Genomic DNA, 16,023 nt, shown 5'->3' with positions numbered 1-16,023 from the left:
TCTCAAGTGTTTCAGTAATCCTCGCAGTACCTCAATTAAGCAGGTATAATTATCCCCATTTTGCAGATTGCTGAGGAGAGAGGCTGAGAGAACACTAGATTATCTACCAGATCAATAACAGTGCTGGCGTCCCTGTGGAACGGCAGTCTCAGACGGAGAAAGCTCTGGAGAGGTTGGCAGACCGGGCAAAAAAGCACCTGGCATTTAATTAAAAAAAAAAAAAACAATTACTATATCTGGTCGTCATTCTAGTACAAGCCAACCAGGGACAATCCAGGGTAGCAGAGACAGGCAGCCAGCTGAGTAATAAGAACTGATTCGTACCTCACATCCGCCAAGGCAGCAGTGATTCTGGAAGGTTCCTTTCACATGCGGAATAATGCGCTGCCAAGGTTTCTTACCCCAACGTGCTTCCACTCCCAGCATGCATGAGGGAGGAAGCGCATCGGGACAAGATTTCTTGCCCCGATGCGCACCAGCTGCCCCGTGGATAATCCGATCATAGTCTTTCTCAGAGGAACCCCAATTTTATTTACTATGGTCTATTGACCCAAACCAATAAGAATAATGAATACAAATCACAAAATGCAATACTAGTGGAATAGCCAAACAGCAGGAGCAGCAGTGGCGTAGGAGGTTAAGAGCTCGTGTATCTAATCTGGAGGAACCGGGTTTGATTCCCAGCTCTGCCGCCTGAGCTGTGGAGGCTTATCTGGGGAATTCAGATTAGCCTGTACACTCCCACACTTGGGCTGGGTGACCTCCAATGGTCACAGCTTCTCGGAGCTCTCTCAGTCTCAACCACCTTCAGCTAGGTAAGCTGAGCAGTAAGCGGTAAGTTGGGAGATTGTGTCTCCCTTTGGATTCTGCAGAGAGAAAGTGGGGGATATAAATCCAAACTCTTCTTCTTCTTCTTTCAAAGACAAGCAATTCACACTAAGGATCAGCATCCAAGATTCTCTGGTTTTTCAGTCTAAATACCTCCAATGAAATCCTGCCACTTCCACTTCTAACCAACAGTGCATTTGTGGATCGAACTGTTTTCCAGGTTCATAACCGTGTTAATCCTTCAACGCCACTCTAGTGTCCTCTATTGTAATAAACAGCTGAAAATCATATCATACTCGTAACGATTTTGAAAGTTGTTGTGTTTGGGCTATTCCCAAAGAATCCTTTGGGAAGCAGAAGGACAGGGATGCCGTGAATTGACCAACCACCGCTATAGAATTTGATCAGGAGGAACAACTTTTAAATCAAAAGTATGGGTACTATTTCTAACACCCTCCCTCCCTAGACTTACATCCCTAAAAAATGTAATAACATAAACAAATGCAAAGCTGAATGAAACCGTATAAGTTACAATAATAAACTACACTAAATCAACTGGTGGCTAGGTTTGTTAGACCAGTCATCAATTGGCAGATCAATTACTTGATTTTTTAATCTAGCTCTTCTGTGCCCATATCTGCTTTTTGCCTGCTGAGCAAAATCTTTCCTCAGGTATAAACGCCTCTCTTGTTTTCCTACAGAGAAATCCACTGACAAATCTGAAACTGTTTTCTTCCACCGTAGCGGGCAGCCTCAGATGTCTAAGCAATTTCCAGCTCAAAGCACATAATGCCACGCTCTCAACAGGGAAGAAGAGTGAAAAGAGCTGGTCAGAGGGAGTCTCCAGACTGGTTGCCGGAGGAGGAAGGGTCTGATGAGGAAGAAGAGGACCCTGATGAAATGGAAGTGGAAAAAGACAAACACACAGAGAGGGAAGAAGAGTCAGAGGCGGGTGCTAGGCGTGGCAAGCTGGACCACAAAGGAAGAATCCCAAAAAAACTGTCCGTAGCTACCAGTGCCCTGAGTGCAGCCGAAAATTCAACAACAGCAGCAACATGAGGAAGCATTTGCGTATACACAAAGGGAGTTCCGGCGAAGACTGGTTGCCTGAGGAGTGGTGGGGGTCTTGATTATGTTAGAAGAGGACCCCATTGCCTGCTGGAAAAAGACGCAAAGATGAGGTACACCAGAGGGCTGGTAAGCATGTACAACTGAGGCCTCGGTCAGCCTCCCCTGTTCTGAGAGCAGAGGAGCCAAGCCTTCGACTCTCAGTCAAAAGCCGCTGCAGTTAAAACCGCCTGGTGTCCTCCCGCAAAATGTGCCCAGTGCCCAGCCTGTAACCTCAAGCCCAACAGTTGCCAAGCCTTTTGCCCAAATCCCAGCTTTATTATGGCCTGCAGAGCCGGCAACAAATCTGCCGCATACCCAAGCTTTGGGTGCCTCTTCTATTTCATCCGCAGCTCCACCCACGATTTACCTGCTGACAGATTCAAACAGCAGGTTGTTGACTGTCACAGCCCCGCTGGGGCCGATGCAACCGTCGAACTCAAACCCAGTCACCGGGGCTGCTGATAATGACTTGATCCCAATGAACCCAGCCTCATTACCCTCGGACCCCAAAATCCCAAGTGGGAAGAGTGTACCGTCCAAGACGGCCCAGATTTGTGCGATTTGCCCGACTGAGTCTGTGGAGAAACAATCTCAATGCAATTTTAAATTGCCCCAAGATCCGCGGCGATTTCAGTTTGTACATTTTGAACTATCTAACTGTACCTAGTTAACAGCGCAGATGGTATTCTCTCTCTCTAAGTACTGCAGAGTACAAGGAAAGGGTCCCTGCCCCCTAAATTCCTTATGGTGTAAAATTCTGCAGAGGAGGAATTATGGGTGGGGGTGGTAAAGAGAGTTTATTTCGGTTGTTTGTGCCTAGGCTTAGTTCAGGAACTGTGGGGATTGTGGCAAAAGATTTCCAGAAAAGATGGAGTTTGAGGAGGAACTTTTGAATGAAAGAAAAAAAGCGGCATCGTACAGGTATTCTGTTTTTTATGTTTTTTTTAATTCAACAATTAACAATATCGTACAAAAAAAGATCAGTAATCGAGAACATAGGTCAAAATCATTTTTCTTCAAATAATGAAAAACCCTCCTCCTTTTTTGGGGTGAATTGAGTCCATTTATAATACAAGAGAACACTGTAGCTTCCATAATCAAAATTACCAAACAAAACTTTATGCTGTTTTTTTACTAACTCACACATTATCTTTTCTCTCATTTCTTAATATTTCTGCATACCTGTGCACCAGGTCTATTTTGTACTATTTTGTACTAGGTCTATTTTGTCCCAGTTTGTCCATTACCATGGCTGCCCATTTTTTGAAGGAATCCAGTGGAGACTGGGAGGAAATGCCCCAGCTTGTTTTGCATGAGCTCGGGACTTTTGTATTTACATTGCAAGTATATCTGAGCATGCCCGGTGTCCCACGTTCTGATTGGCTGTTGTTTTTGAGTGGAAGCTGCAAGCGTATCTGAGCATGCCCAGTGTCCCGTGTTCTGATTAGCTGTTGTTTTTGAGTGGCAGCTTGAATGAACATCAGGAGGGGAGATCAGGCAACCGGGTGGAAAAAATAAACTGGGTCTGCTCCCGATTGGTGTTCGCACGGTAGCAGGGTCAGCCCGCAAATTTTGAAAAGAATCACCAAACTTGTGATTTTTGAATACCCTGGACAAATGGACAAACCCATTTTAGGACCGGGAACCATGCAAAATTCTTTACAGAACGGGGTATTTCTCTTGTTCAACCCTGGATATTTTGACCGTGTGAAAATAGCTATCGTCTCTTTGTAATTTTACCAGTAATTCTTGTGCTAATTGAACTGGTCTTCTGGACAGGTATGTTGTCGTTAATCCTTCATTAATCGTACTGGTATTCTGGGAGACCATTTGAGGAGTGTGGTGCAGCATGGGAAAGTTACTAATCTATAAGGACGTTTATTAGTGTCGCTGGTGCAAAGTCCCATCCAGTCAGTCAAGAGAGAAGATTGTCATTCACTGTATTGTCGGCTTTTCACAGTCGGAATACTGGTGTTGTAGCTTCAGGTTAAAGGAGCCAGAATTCTGATAGTATTTCTTCCCGATGTTAAGTATTCTGTGGTTGGCATAGAGGGATGAGTGAGAGGTTGTGTTGTAGTGAGGTTCTTCGATGTGAGCCGCCAAAGAAGTTGTTACTTCCAGGCTACAGACTTCTTTGTGACTCACATATGAGGCTACTCTATTCAGGTGGCCTCACCTTTTGACCTCACAGTATATATACTCCACTTGCTTTCCATTCCTACCATCAGATCCTCTGAAGATGCCGGCCACAGGTGCAGGCAAAACGTCAGGAGAGAATGCTGCTAGAACATGGCCATACAGCCCGGAAACCACGCAGCACCCCATTGTCATTCATGTCAGGGTCTTCTAAGAAGTGACCCTACAGAATTAGCTGCCTTCCAGAATCCTTTCTTGTAAACCAGTGGTTCTCAACCTGGGGGTCGGGATCCCTTTAGGGGTCGAACGACCCTTTCACAGGGGTCGCCTAAGACTCTCTGCATCAGTGTTCTCCATCTGTAAAATGGATAAATGGTAGGGTTGGAGGTCACCACAACACGAGGAACTGTATTAAAGGGTCACGGCATGAGGAAGGTTGAGAACCACAGTTGTAGGCTGTGTTTGGACAATACAAACTTTTTACTTGAACTTGCCTTGAAAATTCTAATCGGGCTGTCTTGCCAGGGGGTTTCTGCAGCAAAATTAAGCAGATTACCGGGTTGCCAGCTGGTTTAGAGGCAAACGTGCTTTCAATTGAGCTTTAATGAGCAGAAAAGTAAAGCTTTCCTTAGCATGAAGTTAAAAACCTTCCGGTGACAATGGTTGCAGATCAAATTAATATTACATTAACTGCAAGAGGGACCGGTTAAAAAACTGGCGACTTAAACGTTGCAGGAATTGAAATCCAAAGAGGGGTGCCAACCTCCAGGTGGGACCTGGTGATCCACTGGAATTAAAATCTCGTCTCCAGATTAGAGAGATAATTTCCTTTGGAGAAAATGGATGCCTGGTGGGGTAGACTGTTTGGAACAGTACCCCCACAAATCTCCTGGGCTAATTCCACCTGGGCCAAAAACACCAGTGTGAAAACGGTGTGAAAATGGTGTAAAAGTGTTTAAAGCGGTTTAAAAGGGATTATACTGTTTTCACACGGTTTTCACACTGCTGTTTTTGGCCTATGCAGAATCAGCCCTGGAGTTTCCCTACCTGCATCTGGCAACTCTTATGTCACAGAGGGCAATTCTAAATCCAATGCAAAACCCTGTGTTGTACCTCACTGTTTGTGTGTCCCTCCCTCATAATAAGCACACAGCACACATAGGAAAGGGCCTTGGGTTAAAAAAAATAAAATCTTTTCATGATTGGTTTGACTTGGTGGCACAACCATTGAATGTCCTTCTGTTGATGGATATGCATTATTAGCAGAGTTTAGCAGATAAATAAAAACCCGGATAATAGTGACTTGCCTTGTACATGTTTACTAGCTGGACTGTGTTATCCTTACACACGTCACCCCGAAGATCCATGTCAAGAATCAATTCCTCCACACTCTCTCAAAGAACAAGGGAACGAATTAGACAAGCAGTTGGAGGAGGTGGAAAGAGAGATTAAAGCCATCGTGGAGTTCTGGGAACATTCTTTTGTGGATGGTAAAGAGGACGCAAGCCCAGAGAGTCCTTGGATCAGTAAGTCGCCCCGTGGAAGTACGTTATGGGTCAGGGGAGGGGGTCTGTGGAGGAAAACTTGCCTTTACACTGCCTTTTAAAACCCACCATCACCCATTTCTGGGTGGGCTGTCAGCAATAAAAACGAGCAGCAACTGTGGCAGTAACGCTGATGGGGTGACAGGGTCCTCTCTGGCTTAGTATCAGGAGGCTAAAGAGTCTCAAAGCTAGACCCTGGCTGGGGAATCTCAGAGCTGTGGATCCCAGCCTGAATGCTCTGCCTGAGCCTCTGGACCCGGTCCTGCAGGAACTACTGACTGCTCAGGCTCTGCATTTGCAGGTAGTGCCTGAGAATCTGGAACCAAAACTGTCCCCTCCTCTCCATCTGAGTCTTCCTCTCAGGGGTCTCCAGTCAAACCAGGCTGAGCCATAACATCTAGAGCAGTGATGGCGAACCTATGGCATGGGTGCCAGAGGTGGCACTCAGAGCCCTCTCTGTGGGCACGCACAAACATAGTTGCCGCCACCCCCCCTCACACATACTCCAGGGTTGGCCTGGGGTCAGCCAGTTCGACATTAGCATTAAACCTAAGACCTAGTTTTGGGAAAGCAGCGTAGGTAACCCTGTCAAGCACTGTTAAACCCCACTGATTTTCATGCGAAGAACTAAAGCACGATCCTTTACCTGGGAGTAATCTCAGTTGCTGGCAATGGGGCTTGCTTCTGAGTAAACCCTCCTAGGATTGTGATTCACCCATTGGAAGAGTTGCACGGTTGCTTCAAAGCAAAGCCACAGACTACCACCAAGTTTACTCCCGAGTAACAGAGCCAACCGTCTTCTCTAAACTAAAACCTCAGTATTCAGGTTTAATTGCCGTGTTGGCACTTTGTGATAAATAAGTGGGTTTGGGGTTGCAATTCGGGCACTCGGTCTCGAAAAGGTTCTCCATCACTGATCTAGAGCATAGGTGTCAAACTCACGACCCCCCAGATGTTATGGACTACCAATTGGCCATGCTGGCAGGGGCTGACGGGAATTGTAGTCCATGAACATCTGGAGAGCCGCAGGTTACAGACCCCTGGTTTAAAATGACAGCTGGGGTGGAGTGCTTATGGGGACATATGAGGTCACATGTCCCCAGGTGTATGCCAGCTGGTCACGTGTGGGTGGAGAATCTCCCCCATACCCCTCCCCTCGACCCCGCCCTGCTAGGCTGCTCCTTCAGCCGGTGGAGCAGCCTGGTAGGGCTGGGCCAAGGGGTGGCCCGCAACAGACTCCCGCCAGCTAAGGTAAATGGGGCAGTGGGGCAGGGGCGCCTGGGGCAGGTGTTGCCCCGGGCACCATTCCCCCCCCCCATGCCTCTGCATGACAGTGGGTACAGTCTGCACAGAAGGTCAGTTATGGCCAGCCTGGCCCTGAAAGATAAGGGGGGAGCCCCACCCATAAGTGCCGTTTAGGCGAGAGATTCAGAGGGGCCCCAGTCATTTGTTTAAAAAGCCATCCTGGTGGGGCAACATATTCTGTAGGTCTCCATTTAGAATTTATTTTAAAATAAACACCCCAGCAAAAATGGAATTTGGGGCCTAAACCTGATGGAAGAGGGGGAGGGGCGGATTGCTTTTAAAACAATTGAATGTTCACAGGACAGAGAATGAGGTTCCTAATTTTTCTTCTCTGTAGCTTGCTCCACAAAAGAGACTGACTTGGAACTACAACCAAACCCAATAAAAGCGCTTAGCGAGTTTGTGGATAAGTTCATCAAGGAGCAAGCTGCAGTACTTCACATTGGAAAAACCCGAATTGTTGTTGATAGTGATCCAGGTGTGTAGATCTGGGGGGGGGAGGGGGCTTTACAAAAGGGAAGCATGAACCCGAGAGAATGTTGTTAAAGTTTGTGTGTTTTATACCTAGAGATCATCTCTGTCTACCAACCACCACCTTCCACTTCCAAGACCCCCAGCGTATCTGTGAAGGTAAAGCAACCAGGTGAGCTCTGATTAAAAGTTATCTGGGGGCTACATGGAGCATTGTCATAGTATGTGTTAGGTTGAATGTAGGTAAGAGAGAGTGGGAAACAGAGAAATAAAAACCATGTTTTTACGGTAGGTGTGTGTGTTCTGAGGATAGGGGCTAGAGCAGTGATGGTGAACCTTTTTGAGACGGAGTGCCTAAACTGCAACCCAAAACCCACTTATTTATCGTGAAGGGGAGCATGAAACCGAGAGAATGTTGTTAAAGTTTGTGTGTTTTATACGTAGAGCTCATCTCTGTCTACCAACCACCACCTTCCACTTCCAAGACCCCCAGCGTATCTGTGAAGGTAAAGCAACCAGGTGAGCTCTGATTAAAAGTTATCTGGGGGGCTACATGGAGCATTGTCATAGTGTGTGTTAGGTTGAATGTAGATAAGAGAGAGTGGGAAAGAGGGGAATAAAAACCATGTTTTTACGGTAGATGTGTGTGTTCTGAGTTTGTGAATAAGTTCCTTAAGGAGCAAGCTGCAGTACTTCACATTGGAAAAACCCGAATTGTTGTTGATAGTGATCCAGGTGTGTAGATCTGGGGGGGGCGGGGGAGGGGGCTTTACAAAAGGGGAGCATGAAACCGAGAGAATGTTGTTAAAGTTTGTGTGTTTTATACCTAGAGCTCATCTCTGTCTACCAACCACCACCTTCCACTTCCAAGACCCCCAGTGTATCTGTGAAGGTAAAGCAACCAGGTGAGCTCTGATTAAAAGTTATCTGGGGGCTACATGGAGCGTTGTCATAGTGTGTGTTAAGCTGAATGTAGGTAAGAGAGAGTGGGAAAGAGGGGAATAAAAACCATGTTTTTACGGTAGATGTGTGTGTTCTGAGGATAGGGGCTAGAGCAGTGATGGTGAACCTTTTTGAGACCGAGTGCCCAAACTGCAACCCAAAACCCACTTTTTTATCGTGAAGTGCCAACACAGCAATTTAACCTGAATACTGAGGTTTCAGTTTAGAAAAAATAACTCATACATTAACACCTTGGGTCGTGGTTATGGGAGGGGATGGTGGGGGCATGGGGGCAGCATTTCGGGACTGGAAATTCCAGTAATATCGGGACGGGGTAGATATGACGGTAGGCGGGGGCCATATGAGAGAAGGGGGGTGAGATGTGGCAATACTCGCCCACCTTCTGACCTCTGACCTATCCCAAGGAATCTGGGCTGTGTGGCCTCTGTGGGATACCCCTGCTTCGGCCCTTGGTCCGCTGATAAAATGCCAGGTCCATCAAGTCAATAAGAGCACCACGACGCTCCGGGACTTTCTCGGGGCCCAGCAGATGGACCTGGCTTGTATCACTGAAACCTGGGTGCATGATGGTTAGATGGTCACCTTTGGCAAAGTCTCGCTCCTGGGTTTCGTGTGTGTCCACCAATCTCGAACTCAGGGCTGGGGGGGAGGCGTGGCAATATTCATCCGGGATTCGATCCCCTTCAGGGCTGTCCCTGTCCCAAGAATCACCGGTATGGAGTGTGCTGGCCTAGAGTGGTTGTCTCAGGAGAGGTTGGCTGTCTTCCTGGTGTACCGGCTGCCTAGCGCACCAGGAGACAGCCTGTCACAGTTGCTGGGGGTGGCGGCTGACTTGGCGTTGTGATTCCCTAGACCCGTGGTGGCGAACCTTTGGCACTCCAGATGTTATGGACTACAATTCCCATCAGCCCCTACAATTGGCCATGCTGACAGAGGCTGAAGGGAATTGTAGTTCATAACATCTGGAGTGCCAAAGGTTCGCCGACCGCCCAGACGTCGGATTGCCCCGCGACGTGGACACGCCTCATGTTCAACGACTGTGGACTTGGTATCATCCATGGCAACATTAGGCCTCTCCTTGTTAAATTCTGGCACCACCCATGAGGCTGGCCACACCTTGGATTTGGTCTTTGGGTCAGGAGTGGATATGGTCTTATCCTCTGTTAGCAGAGTGCCATGGTCCAACCATTTTGCCTTGAAGGTCCGGGTGGATACTCTGTGCCAACCATGTCTAGGCGACGGACTGATCTATGTCTGCCCGCGGAGACTTATGGAGCCTATTGGTCTCCAGAGCCCCCTGGCACCCTCAATGAGCAGGTGGAGGAATAGAATTCCAAGCTCTCCGATGCCATTGAGGTGATTGCTCCCCGGCGTCCTCTACACCTCCGTCTGTGGCGGGCTCCCTGGTATACCGAGGAGCTGTGCCAAATGAAGCGGAGGCTTAGACGACTAGAGGGAGCATGGAGGAAGTCTCGCAACGGAGCTTCACGAACAACCTATAGGATATTTATGAAAGCCTATGAGTTGGCGACAAAGAGGGCGAAGAGAGAGTACTTCTGCTACCTCCCGCCCGGCACAACTGTATCGGATTATTCGGTCCCTCACTTCATTGACAAAGAGTTCCACAAATTCTCAATTGGCTATTGGCTGTGAGGCATTTATGAGCTTTTTTGCAGATAAAGTCGCGTCACTACGCCGGGACCTTCCAGCCACCTTTGATACAGTTGGGGAACTCGAGGTCCCGTCACCGTCTTCAGGTCCTTTTATGGACCAGTTTTCCCTGCTCGCCGAGTCCAATGTCGACAGAGTCCTAGCTGCTGTTAGACCTACTACCTGTCCTCTGGATCCATGCCCCTCCTGGCTGATAAAAGCTTGCCAGGAGGAGTTACGACCCCACCTGTTGAACATCAATGGCTCCCTTGAGCAAGGAGTGTTTCCAGGTGGGTTGAAGGAGGCGGTGGCCCGCCCATTCTTGAAAAGACCATCCTTAGATCCCGGTGATCTGGCCAATTACCGCCCCGTTTCAAATCTTTCGTTTCTGGGGAAGGTAATTGAGAGAGTGGTGTTGGAGCAGCTTCGGAACTTTCTGGAGGACACATCAGCACTCGATCCCTTCCAGTCCAGCTTCCGTGCTGGGCATGGGATGGAGACCGTCCTTGTCACTATCACAGATACGCTACGCATGCAGCTGGACTAAGGTGGATCGGCGCTGCTAATATTGCTCGATCTTACTGCAGCGTTTGATGTGGTCGACCACGACCTTTTGACCTACCACCTGGCTACTCCCGGGGTGCTGGGCACTGTCCTTCAGTGGATTGCCTCGTTTCTCCAGGATAGGGGTCAGCAGGTGTGGTATGGGAACTAGGCCTCCCAAAGATGCCCGCTTCAGTACCCCAGGGGGCCTTGTTATCGCCGCTCTTATTTGATATCTACATGCAACCCCTTGCTCAGTTGGTGTGGAGCTTTGGGCTGGGTTGTCACCAATATGCTGATGACAACCAGCTCATTCTGTTGATGAAGGGGGGGGGGGTGGCCTCTGCCCCTGTGGCTCTACAGCATTGTTTGGAGTCGGTTGTTGGTTGGTTGAGGCAGAGCAGGTCAAAACTCAATCAATCAAAGATGGAGGTCCTTTGGCTGGGCCGTGGTGAGAGTCCTAGGGATTTTCAGCCACCGGTTTTGGAAGGGGGTCACGTTGGCCCCGACCTCCCTGGCTTGTAGCCTCGGGATCTGCCTGGATTCCTTCCTTTCTGTGGAGGGCCAGGTGGCCCATGTTACCCAGGTACCTTTTTTTCATCTTCGCCAGGCCCGGTAGCTGGCCCCCTACCTCTCCCAGGCTGACCTGGCCACTGTGATCCATGCTACTGTCACCTCAAGGTTAGACTACTGTAACTTGCTCTACACGGGCCTTCCCTTGAGACTGACCCGGAAGTTGAAGCTGGTCTAGAATGCAGCGGCTTGGCTTCTTACGGGGGGTACTTATCAAGATCACATTACCCCTGTGCTACGCCGCTTGCACTGGCTTCCGGTGGAATTCTGGATTGTCTTCAAGGTGCTGGTATTAACTTTTAAGGCCCTTTGCGGCTTGGGGCCCTCATACCTGAAATTTACTGAAATTTAAATGTTTTTAGATGTTTTTTAAGTAATTTATTGGTCTTTATTTTATTGTGAACCGCCTAGAGTTCTTTGGGGATAAGGCGGTCTACGAAATCTAAATAATAGTAATAGTAGTAATAATAATAATCATCATCATCATCATCATCTTTTGTCTTAAAAGAAAAACGCAATAAAAGAGCTTTCGATGATACAAACAACATTTCGTTGAAAGGTAAAAATTTGCATTTGGCATGATTTTGAACAATTAATGTGATTTTTGCTGTTGTATGCATGCTGATGATTTGTCTAACCTTGGCTCATACTTTGTTATGTTCTTTCTTATGTTCTTTGTAAGTTTGAGAGCAACTTTCTTATGTTCTCTGTAAGTTTGAGAGCAACACATGCAGCACTCAGGTCATCTGTTAGTCTGTTTCTTATGTCAGATTTGATATAATTCAAAACTGAAAACTGCTGCTCACAAGCATAAGATGATCCACAGAGAGAAGTCTGTTATAAGAGAAGTCTGGGCAGAGTGTATAACAGACTTCCCTCTGTGATACACCTCTGAAGATGCCAGCCACAGATGCAGGCGAAACGTTAGGAACAAGATCTACCAGACCATGGCCACACGGCCAGAAAACCCACAACCCAGGATTATACTCTTTGGGTGGATTTAAAGGAGATCTGAGCTCCTTAATCTATTAACGCATTGAAAATGATGCTGTTTGTGTGGGGTGGGGTGGGAAATCCTCCTGAAACAGCATGCTTTCCATGTTGTTTAAACTGGCCCAGATTCTCTCTTTAAGGTGGATTTAAAAGGAGAATCTGAGCTCCCTTGTCTAAACAACATTGAAAATGATGCTGTTTGTGGGGTGGGGTGGGAAATCCTCCCTGAAACAGCATCACTTTCCATGTTGTTTAAACTAGAGCGCCCAGATTCTCCCTTTAAGGTGGATTTAAAAGGAGAATCTGAGCTCCCTTGTCTAAACAATATTGAAAATGATGCTGTTTGTGGGGTAGGGAATCCTCCCTAAAACAGCATCACTTTCCATGTTGTTTAAACTAGAGTGGCCAGATTCTCCCTTTAAGGTGAATTTCAAAGAAGAATCTGGGCTCTCTAATCTAAACAATATTGAAAGTGATGCTGTTTGGGGGGTGGGGGGAATCCTCCCTGAAACAGCATCACTTTCAACGTTGTTTAAACTAGAGAGCCCAGGACCAGAGAGCTTGCTAGGCAGCCTTGCCCTCTACCTGCTTGGCTGGCTGCCCCCTCACCTTTCCACCAGCAAGGATCAGAGTGTGCAGTGTGACTCCCAACACGTCTGCCAACAGTCGCCTCTGGTGGGGTGAGTGGGGAAGGGGAGGTCCAATCCTGCTTCTCAATCCTGGGTTATTTTGAATCCAAACTGCTGAGTTCTCAAAGACTTTATTGCAAACAGAAAAGAAAAATGTTTCTCTTACATTGATTTATCTCAATTTCACTGTTCCAGTTAGGTTTCTTTGTTCAAACCAAGGCCATCCAAGAAATGCTCTCTCTTGCCTGGCCCGTCACAGAATTCCTTTTCCTTTGTGTATTTGCCCTCAGGAAAATTCCGCTTCCTGCCAGGCGGTCATCATGCCTCTGATGTATGCCCGTTTGCTTTTGACTTCCTTTATTGAACCTCTCTGGTTGTTTTCCCAAGGATCAAAGCCCTTGTCAGATTACTGTGACTTTGCCTGACAGTTTACAGAACAACTTCATCACAGGGAGGGAGAGATTTGATAGCCTGCGTGCCATAGGAGAGGGCTCTGAGTGCCACCTTGGGCACCCGTGCCACACGTTCGCCATGTCGGCGGGTGTGTGTGTGTGTCTCACACTAGACATCAGCCTTGGGTGTGCATGTGGGGAAAAGATGATCTATAGCCTGCAGGGTGTTGTGGTTAAGAGCAGGTGGACTGGGAAGCAGAGTGGCCTGCTGCGTTCAAATCTATGCCCCTCCACGTGTGCAGGGGGTGGATTGGGAAGCAGTGGTGTAGGAGGTTAAGAGCTCGTGTATCTAATCTGGAGGAACCGGGTTTGATTCCCAGCTCTGCCGCCTGAGCTGTGGAGGCTTATCTGGGGAATTCAGATTAGCCTGTGCACTCCCACACATGCCAGCTTGGTGACCTTGGGCTAGTCACAGCTTCTCGGAGCTCTCTCAGCCCCACCCACCTCACAGGGTGTTTGTTGTGAGGGGGGAAGGGCAAGGAGATTGTAAGCCCCTTTGAGTCTCCTGCAGGAGAAAAAGGGGGGATATAAATCCAAACTCTTCTTCTTCTATATGTAACCCTTTTTTTTTCATTTTCTTATGCCAATAAAGGCGTATTTGACTCGAGAGGACGGCTTATTCCTTCTGCCGAAGCTTTGGCATCCCTGCCTCAGGGAGGATGGACCATTCGCAAGAAGATCTATGTTAACCAAAGAATCGCTGGTAAAGCAGGGGCCACGAGGGAAAAGTGCAAGTGGAATTGGGAAGCCCGCCAATCTCTAACAAGAAGGGACAGGCCACCATCTTGCTGAAGAAGGCGGCAAAGAGGAACCCAGAGGCGTAGCTGGGCCAGAGTGCCCCAGGTGCGCACTCTGGCTCCCCCACCCCCGCACCCCCCCTTACTTTAGCAAACCAAGCAGGCTGGAGAACAGGCCTGCCTCTGTTCCCTTCCAGGCTGCAAAGGACCTGGTGGGAACTACATTTCCCAGGACCCACCAGGTCCTTTGCAGCCTGGAAGGGAACAGAGGCAGGCCTGTTCTCTAGCCTGCTCGGTTTGCTAAAGTAAGTGTGGGGGGCGCCACGGGGGAAGGGTCGGTGGGAATTATCTCCCCCCCCCCACGTGACCCAATGCTGTACGCCCGGTGCGTGGTTCACCCCCCATCCCCTGGTAGCTCCGCCACTGGTGGAACCTCCTCCAAAGTCAGGCTGCAGGGATGGAAAAAATGCACGTGGGGAACCCCACAGATAGGAATGAATGTCAGAAGCAATGCAAGTCAAAAGCCCTCACAACCACTGGCAACTAGTGACAGGTGAGCAAAGGTCCTCTGCTTGTACCTGTCTTCTTGCTCGGTGGGGCTGCAGCTGGGTTATGATTCTGAAGCAGGTGTGAAGTCCAGGTTGAGAGAGGTTGCCATGGGGTCTACAGATACAGCGGAAGGTGGTGGTAGAACCCTGAGGGGGAAAGGGGGATTGTCCCACTTCAAACTGGTCTGGGTGGGTATGATTTGAATGTATTTATTCTGTTAAAAAATAATAGTAATCAACGCAAGGAGAAAGCTAGCATTTTGTCATAGCCTTGCCTTTTCCCTGCTCTGCTACATTACTGCTTGCTTCATGTCGCTTTACGCAGAGAACCACTGAAGAGTATGCGCTTACGTCTGAAGTGGAATGGCTATTCTATCCCATTATTCCTCGGTGCGGCCTCGGTGCGGCTAGGACACAGCTGATGACAAAGAAGAATCCCGAGACGTAAAGGAAGATCTCGGCAATGGCAAAGTTTGCAGAAGCTCGATTTGAGGCCAGTAGACCCTTGGAGACCAAGACTCTCAGAAACTTCTATCCACACAATCTGTCGTAGTCTCCAAGGTCCGACTTGTTGTGTATATTGGTTAATATAGCAGAGTTTTGACGTGGAAGTGTGATACCGGTTTGATAGGCCGTGTGAATTAATTCAAGGGGTTGGTTAGAGCATCTCTGACTTTGCTTGGGAATTGAAGGCCGAGTTGCCTTTCCTTCTATACAGCATTCACACAATTGGTTGTTATTGGAACAGTCTTCAGTAGTAATACCTGTTACCAAGTCCTTCGTTTGTAGTTGTATGATATCTACTACATTGCAATGATCAAAACTCCTGTGCCAAAGCTCCAGAGATGTCCTGTCCGACAGTGTCTTGGTTGTATAGGCCTTTGGTTCCTGGCAGTCCAGCTCAAAGTCTGAGAGCATCTGCGGAATATAGCTCACCTTGGCGCAACACAGTACATACCAGTAGGTTATAGCAGGTCCTTTCCCTGCTATAAAGTATGTAGCAGTTCCTTTCCCTGAAAGTGTGGGCACACTTAGCAAATTTGCCTTTAAATCTACAATGTAGAAGACACTATTTGCAACAATTCCAGTTCCATTATCACCCATCGGGCAATGTAAAACAATTTTCCCATTTCTTTTTATCTCCACTTGGTCTCAATTTTCTAGACGCAACATTTGTGTCCAATTCATTAGATAAATTAATATCTGATGCCATATATATAGAAGCACCACTACCAATTAACCAAGGCCTATGACTTTTATCAGTTTGTGTTACATGGGACACACAATAATTAAACTGCTCTCTTGAGGAAAAATCTTTTTGTCTGTGTGATATAGTGCAAGACTGCTTGCTGGAATTTTATCTTTCTCGAGCAAACACTCCCTGTGAATGTGACCTGGCGTGTTGCCACTGAAATGAGTTAATTGCAATTGTGAGTTGCTTAATGTGTGTTATTCTAAGAACATAAGAACAAGCCAGCTGGATCAGACTAGAGTCCATCTAGTCCAGCTCTCTGCTACTCGCCGTGGCCCACCAGGTGCCT

General features: G+C 47.8%; 1 protein-coding gene across 4 annotated transcripts in view; it reads left to right on the top strand.

Moving 5' to 3' along the window:
• LOC125434137 (RE1-silencing transcription factor-like) overlaps positions 1-15,795 on the top strand; it is a 41,561-nt gene extending 25,766 nt beyond the window's left edge. The window contains exons 4-11 of one of the 4 annotated variants that reach the window (XM_048499171.1): positions 5,400-5,600; positions 7,261-7,401; positions 7,492-7,566; positions 7,839-7,913; positions 8,225-8,299; positions 11,632-11,682; positions 13,790-13,900; positions 14,808-15,795. In XM_048499171.1, the coding sequence (XP_048355128.1) occupies positions 5,400-5,600; positions 7,261-7,401; positions 7,492-7,566; positions 7,839-7,913; positions 8,225-8,299; positions 11,632-11,682; positions 13,790-13,900; positions 14,808-14,818 (740 nt within the window). In that variant the 3' untranslated portion in view covers positions 14,819-15,795. Of the gene's footprint in view, positions 1-66; positions 171-5,399; positions 5,601-7,260; positions 7,402-7,491; positions 7,567-7,838; positions 7,914-8,224; positions 8,300-11,631; positions 11,683-13,789; positions 13,901-14,807 lie in introns of those variants that run through there. The other 3 variants (XM_048499340.1, XM_048499249.1, XM_048499429.1) reach the window with 3 other exon arrangements.
• The last annotated feature ends 228 nt before the right edge of the window (positions 15,796-16,023 follow it).

The sequence above is a fragment of the Sphaerodactylus townsendi genome, linkage group LG01, assembly GCF_021028975.2.
Source record: "Sphaerodactylus townsendi isolate TG3544 linkage group LG01, MPM_Stown_v2.3, whole genome shotgun sequence".
Taxonomy (NCBI): Eukaryota; Metazoa; Chordata; class Lepidosauria; order Squamata; family Sphaerodactylidae; genus Sphaerodactylus; species Sphaerodactylus townsendi.
This window is presented reverse-complemented; position numbering and strand designations above follow the sequence as displayed.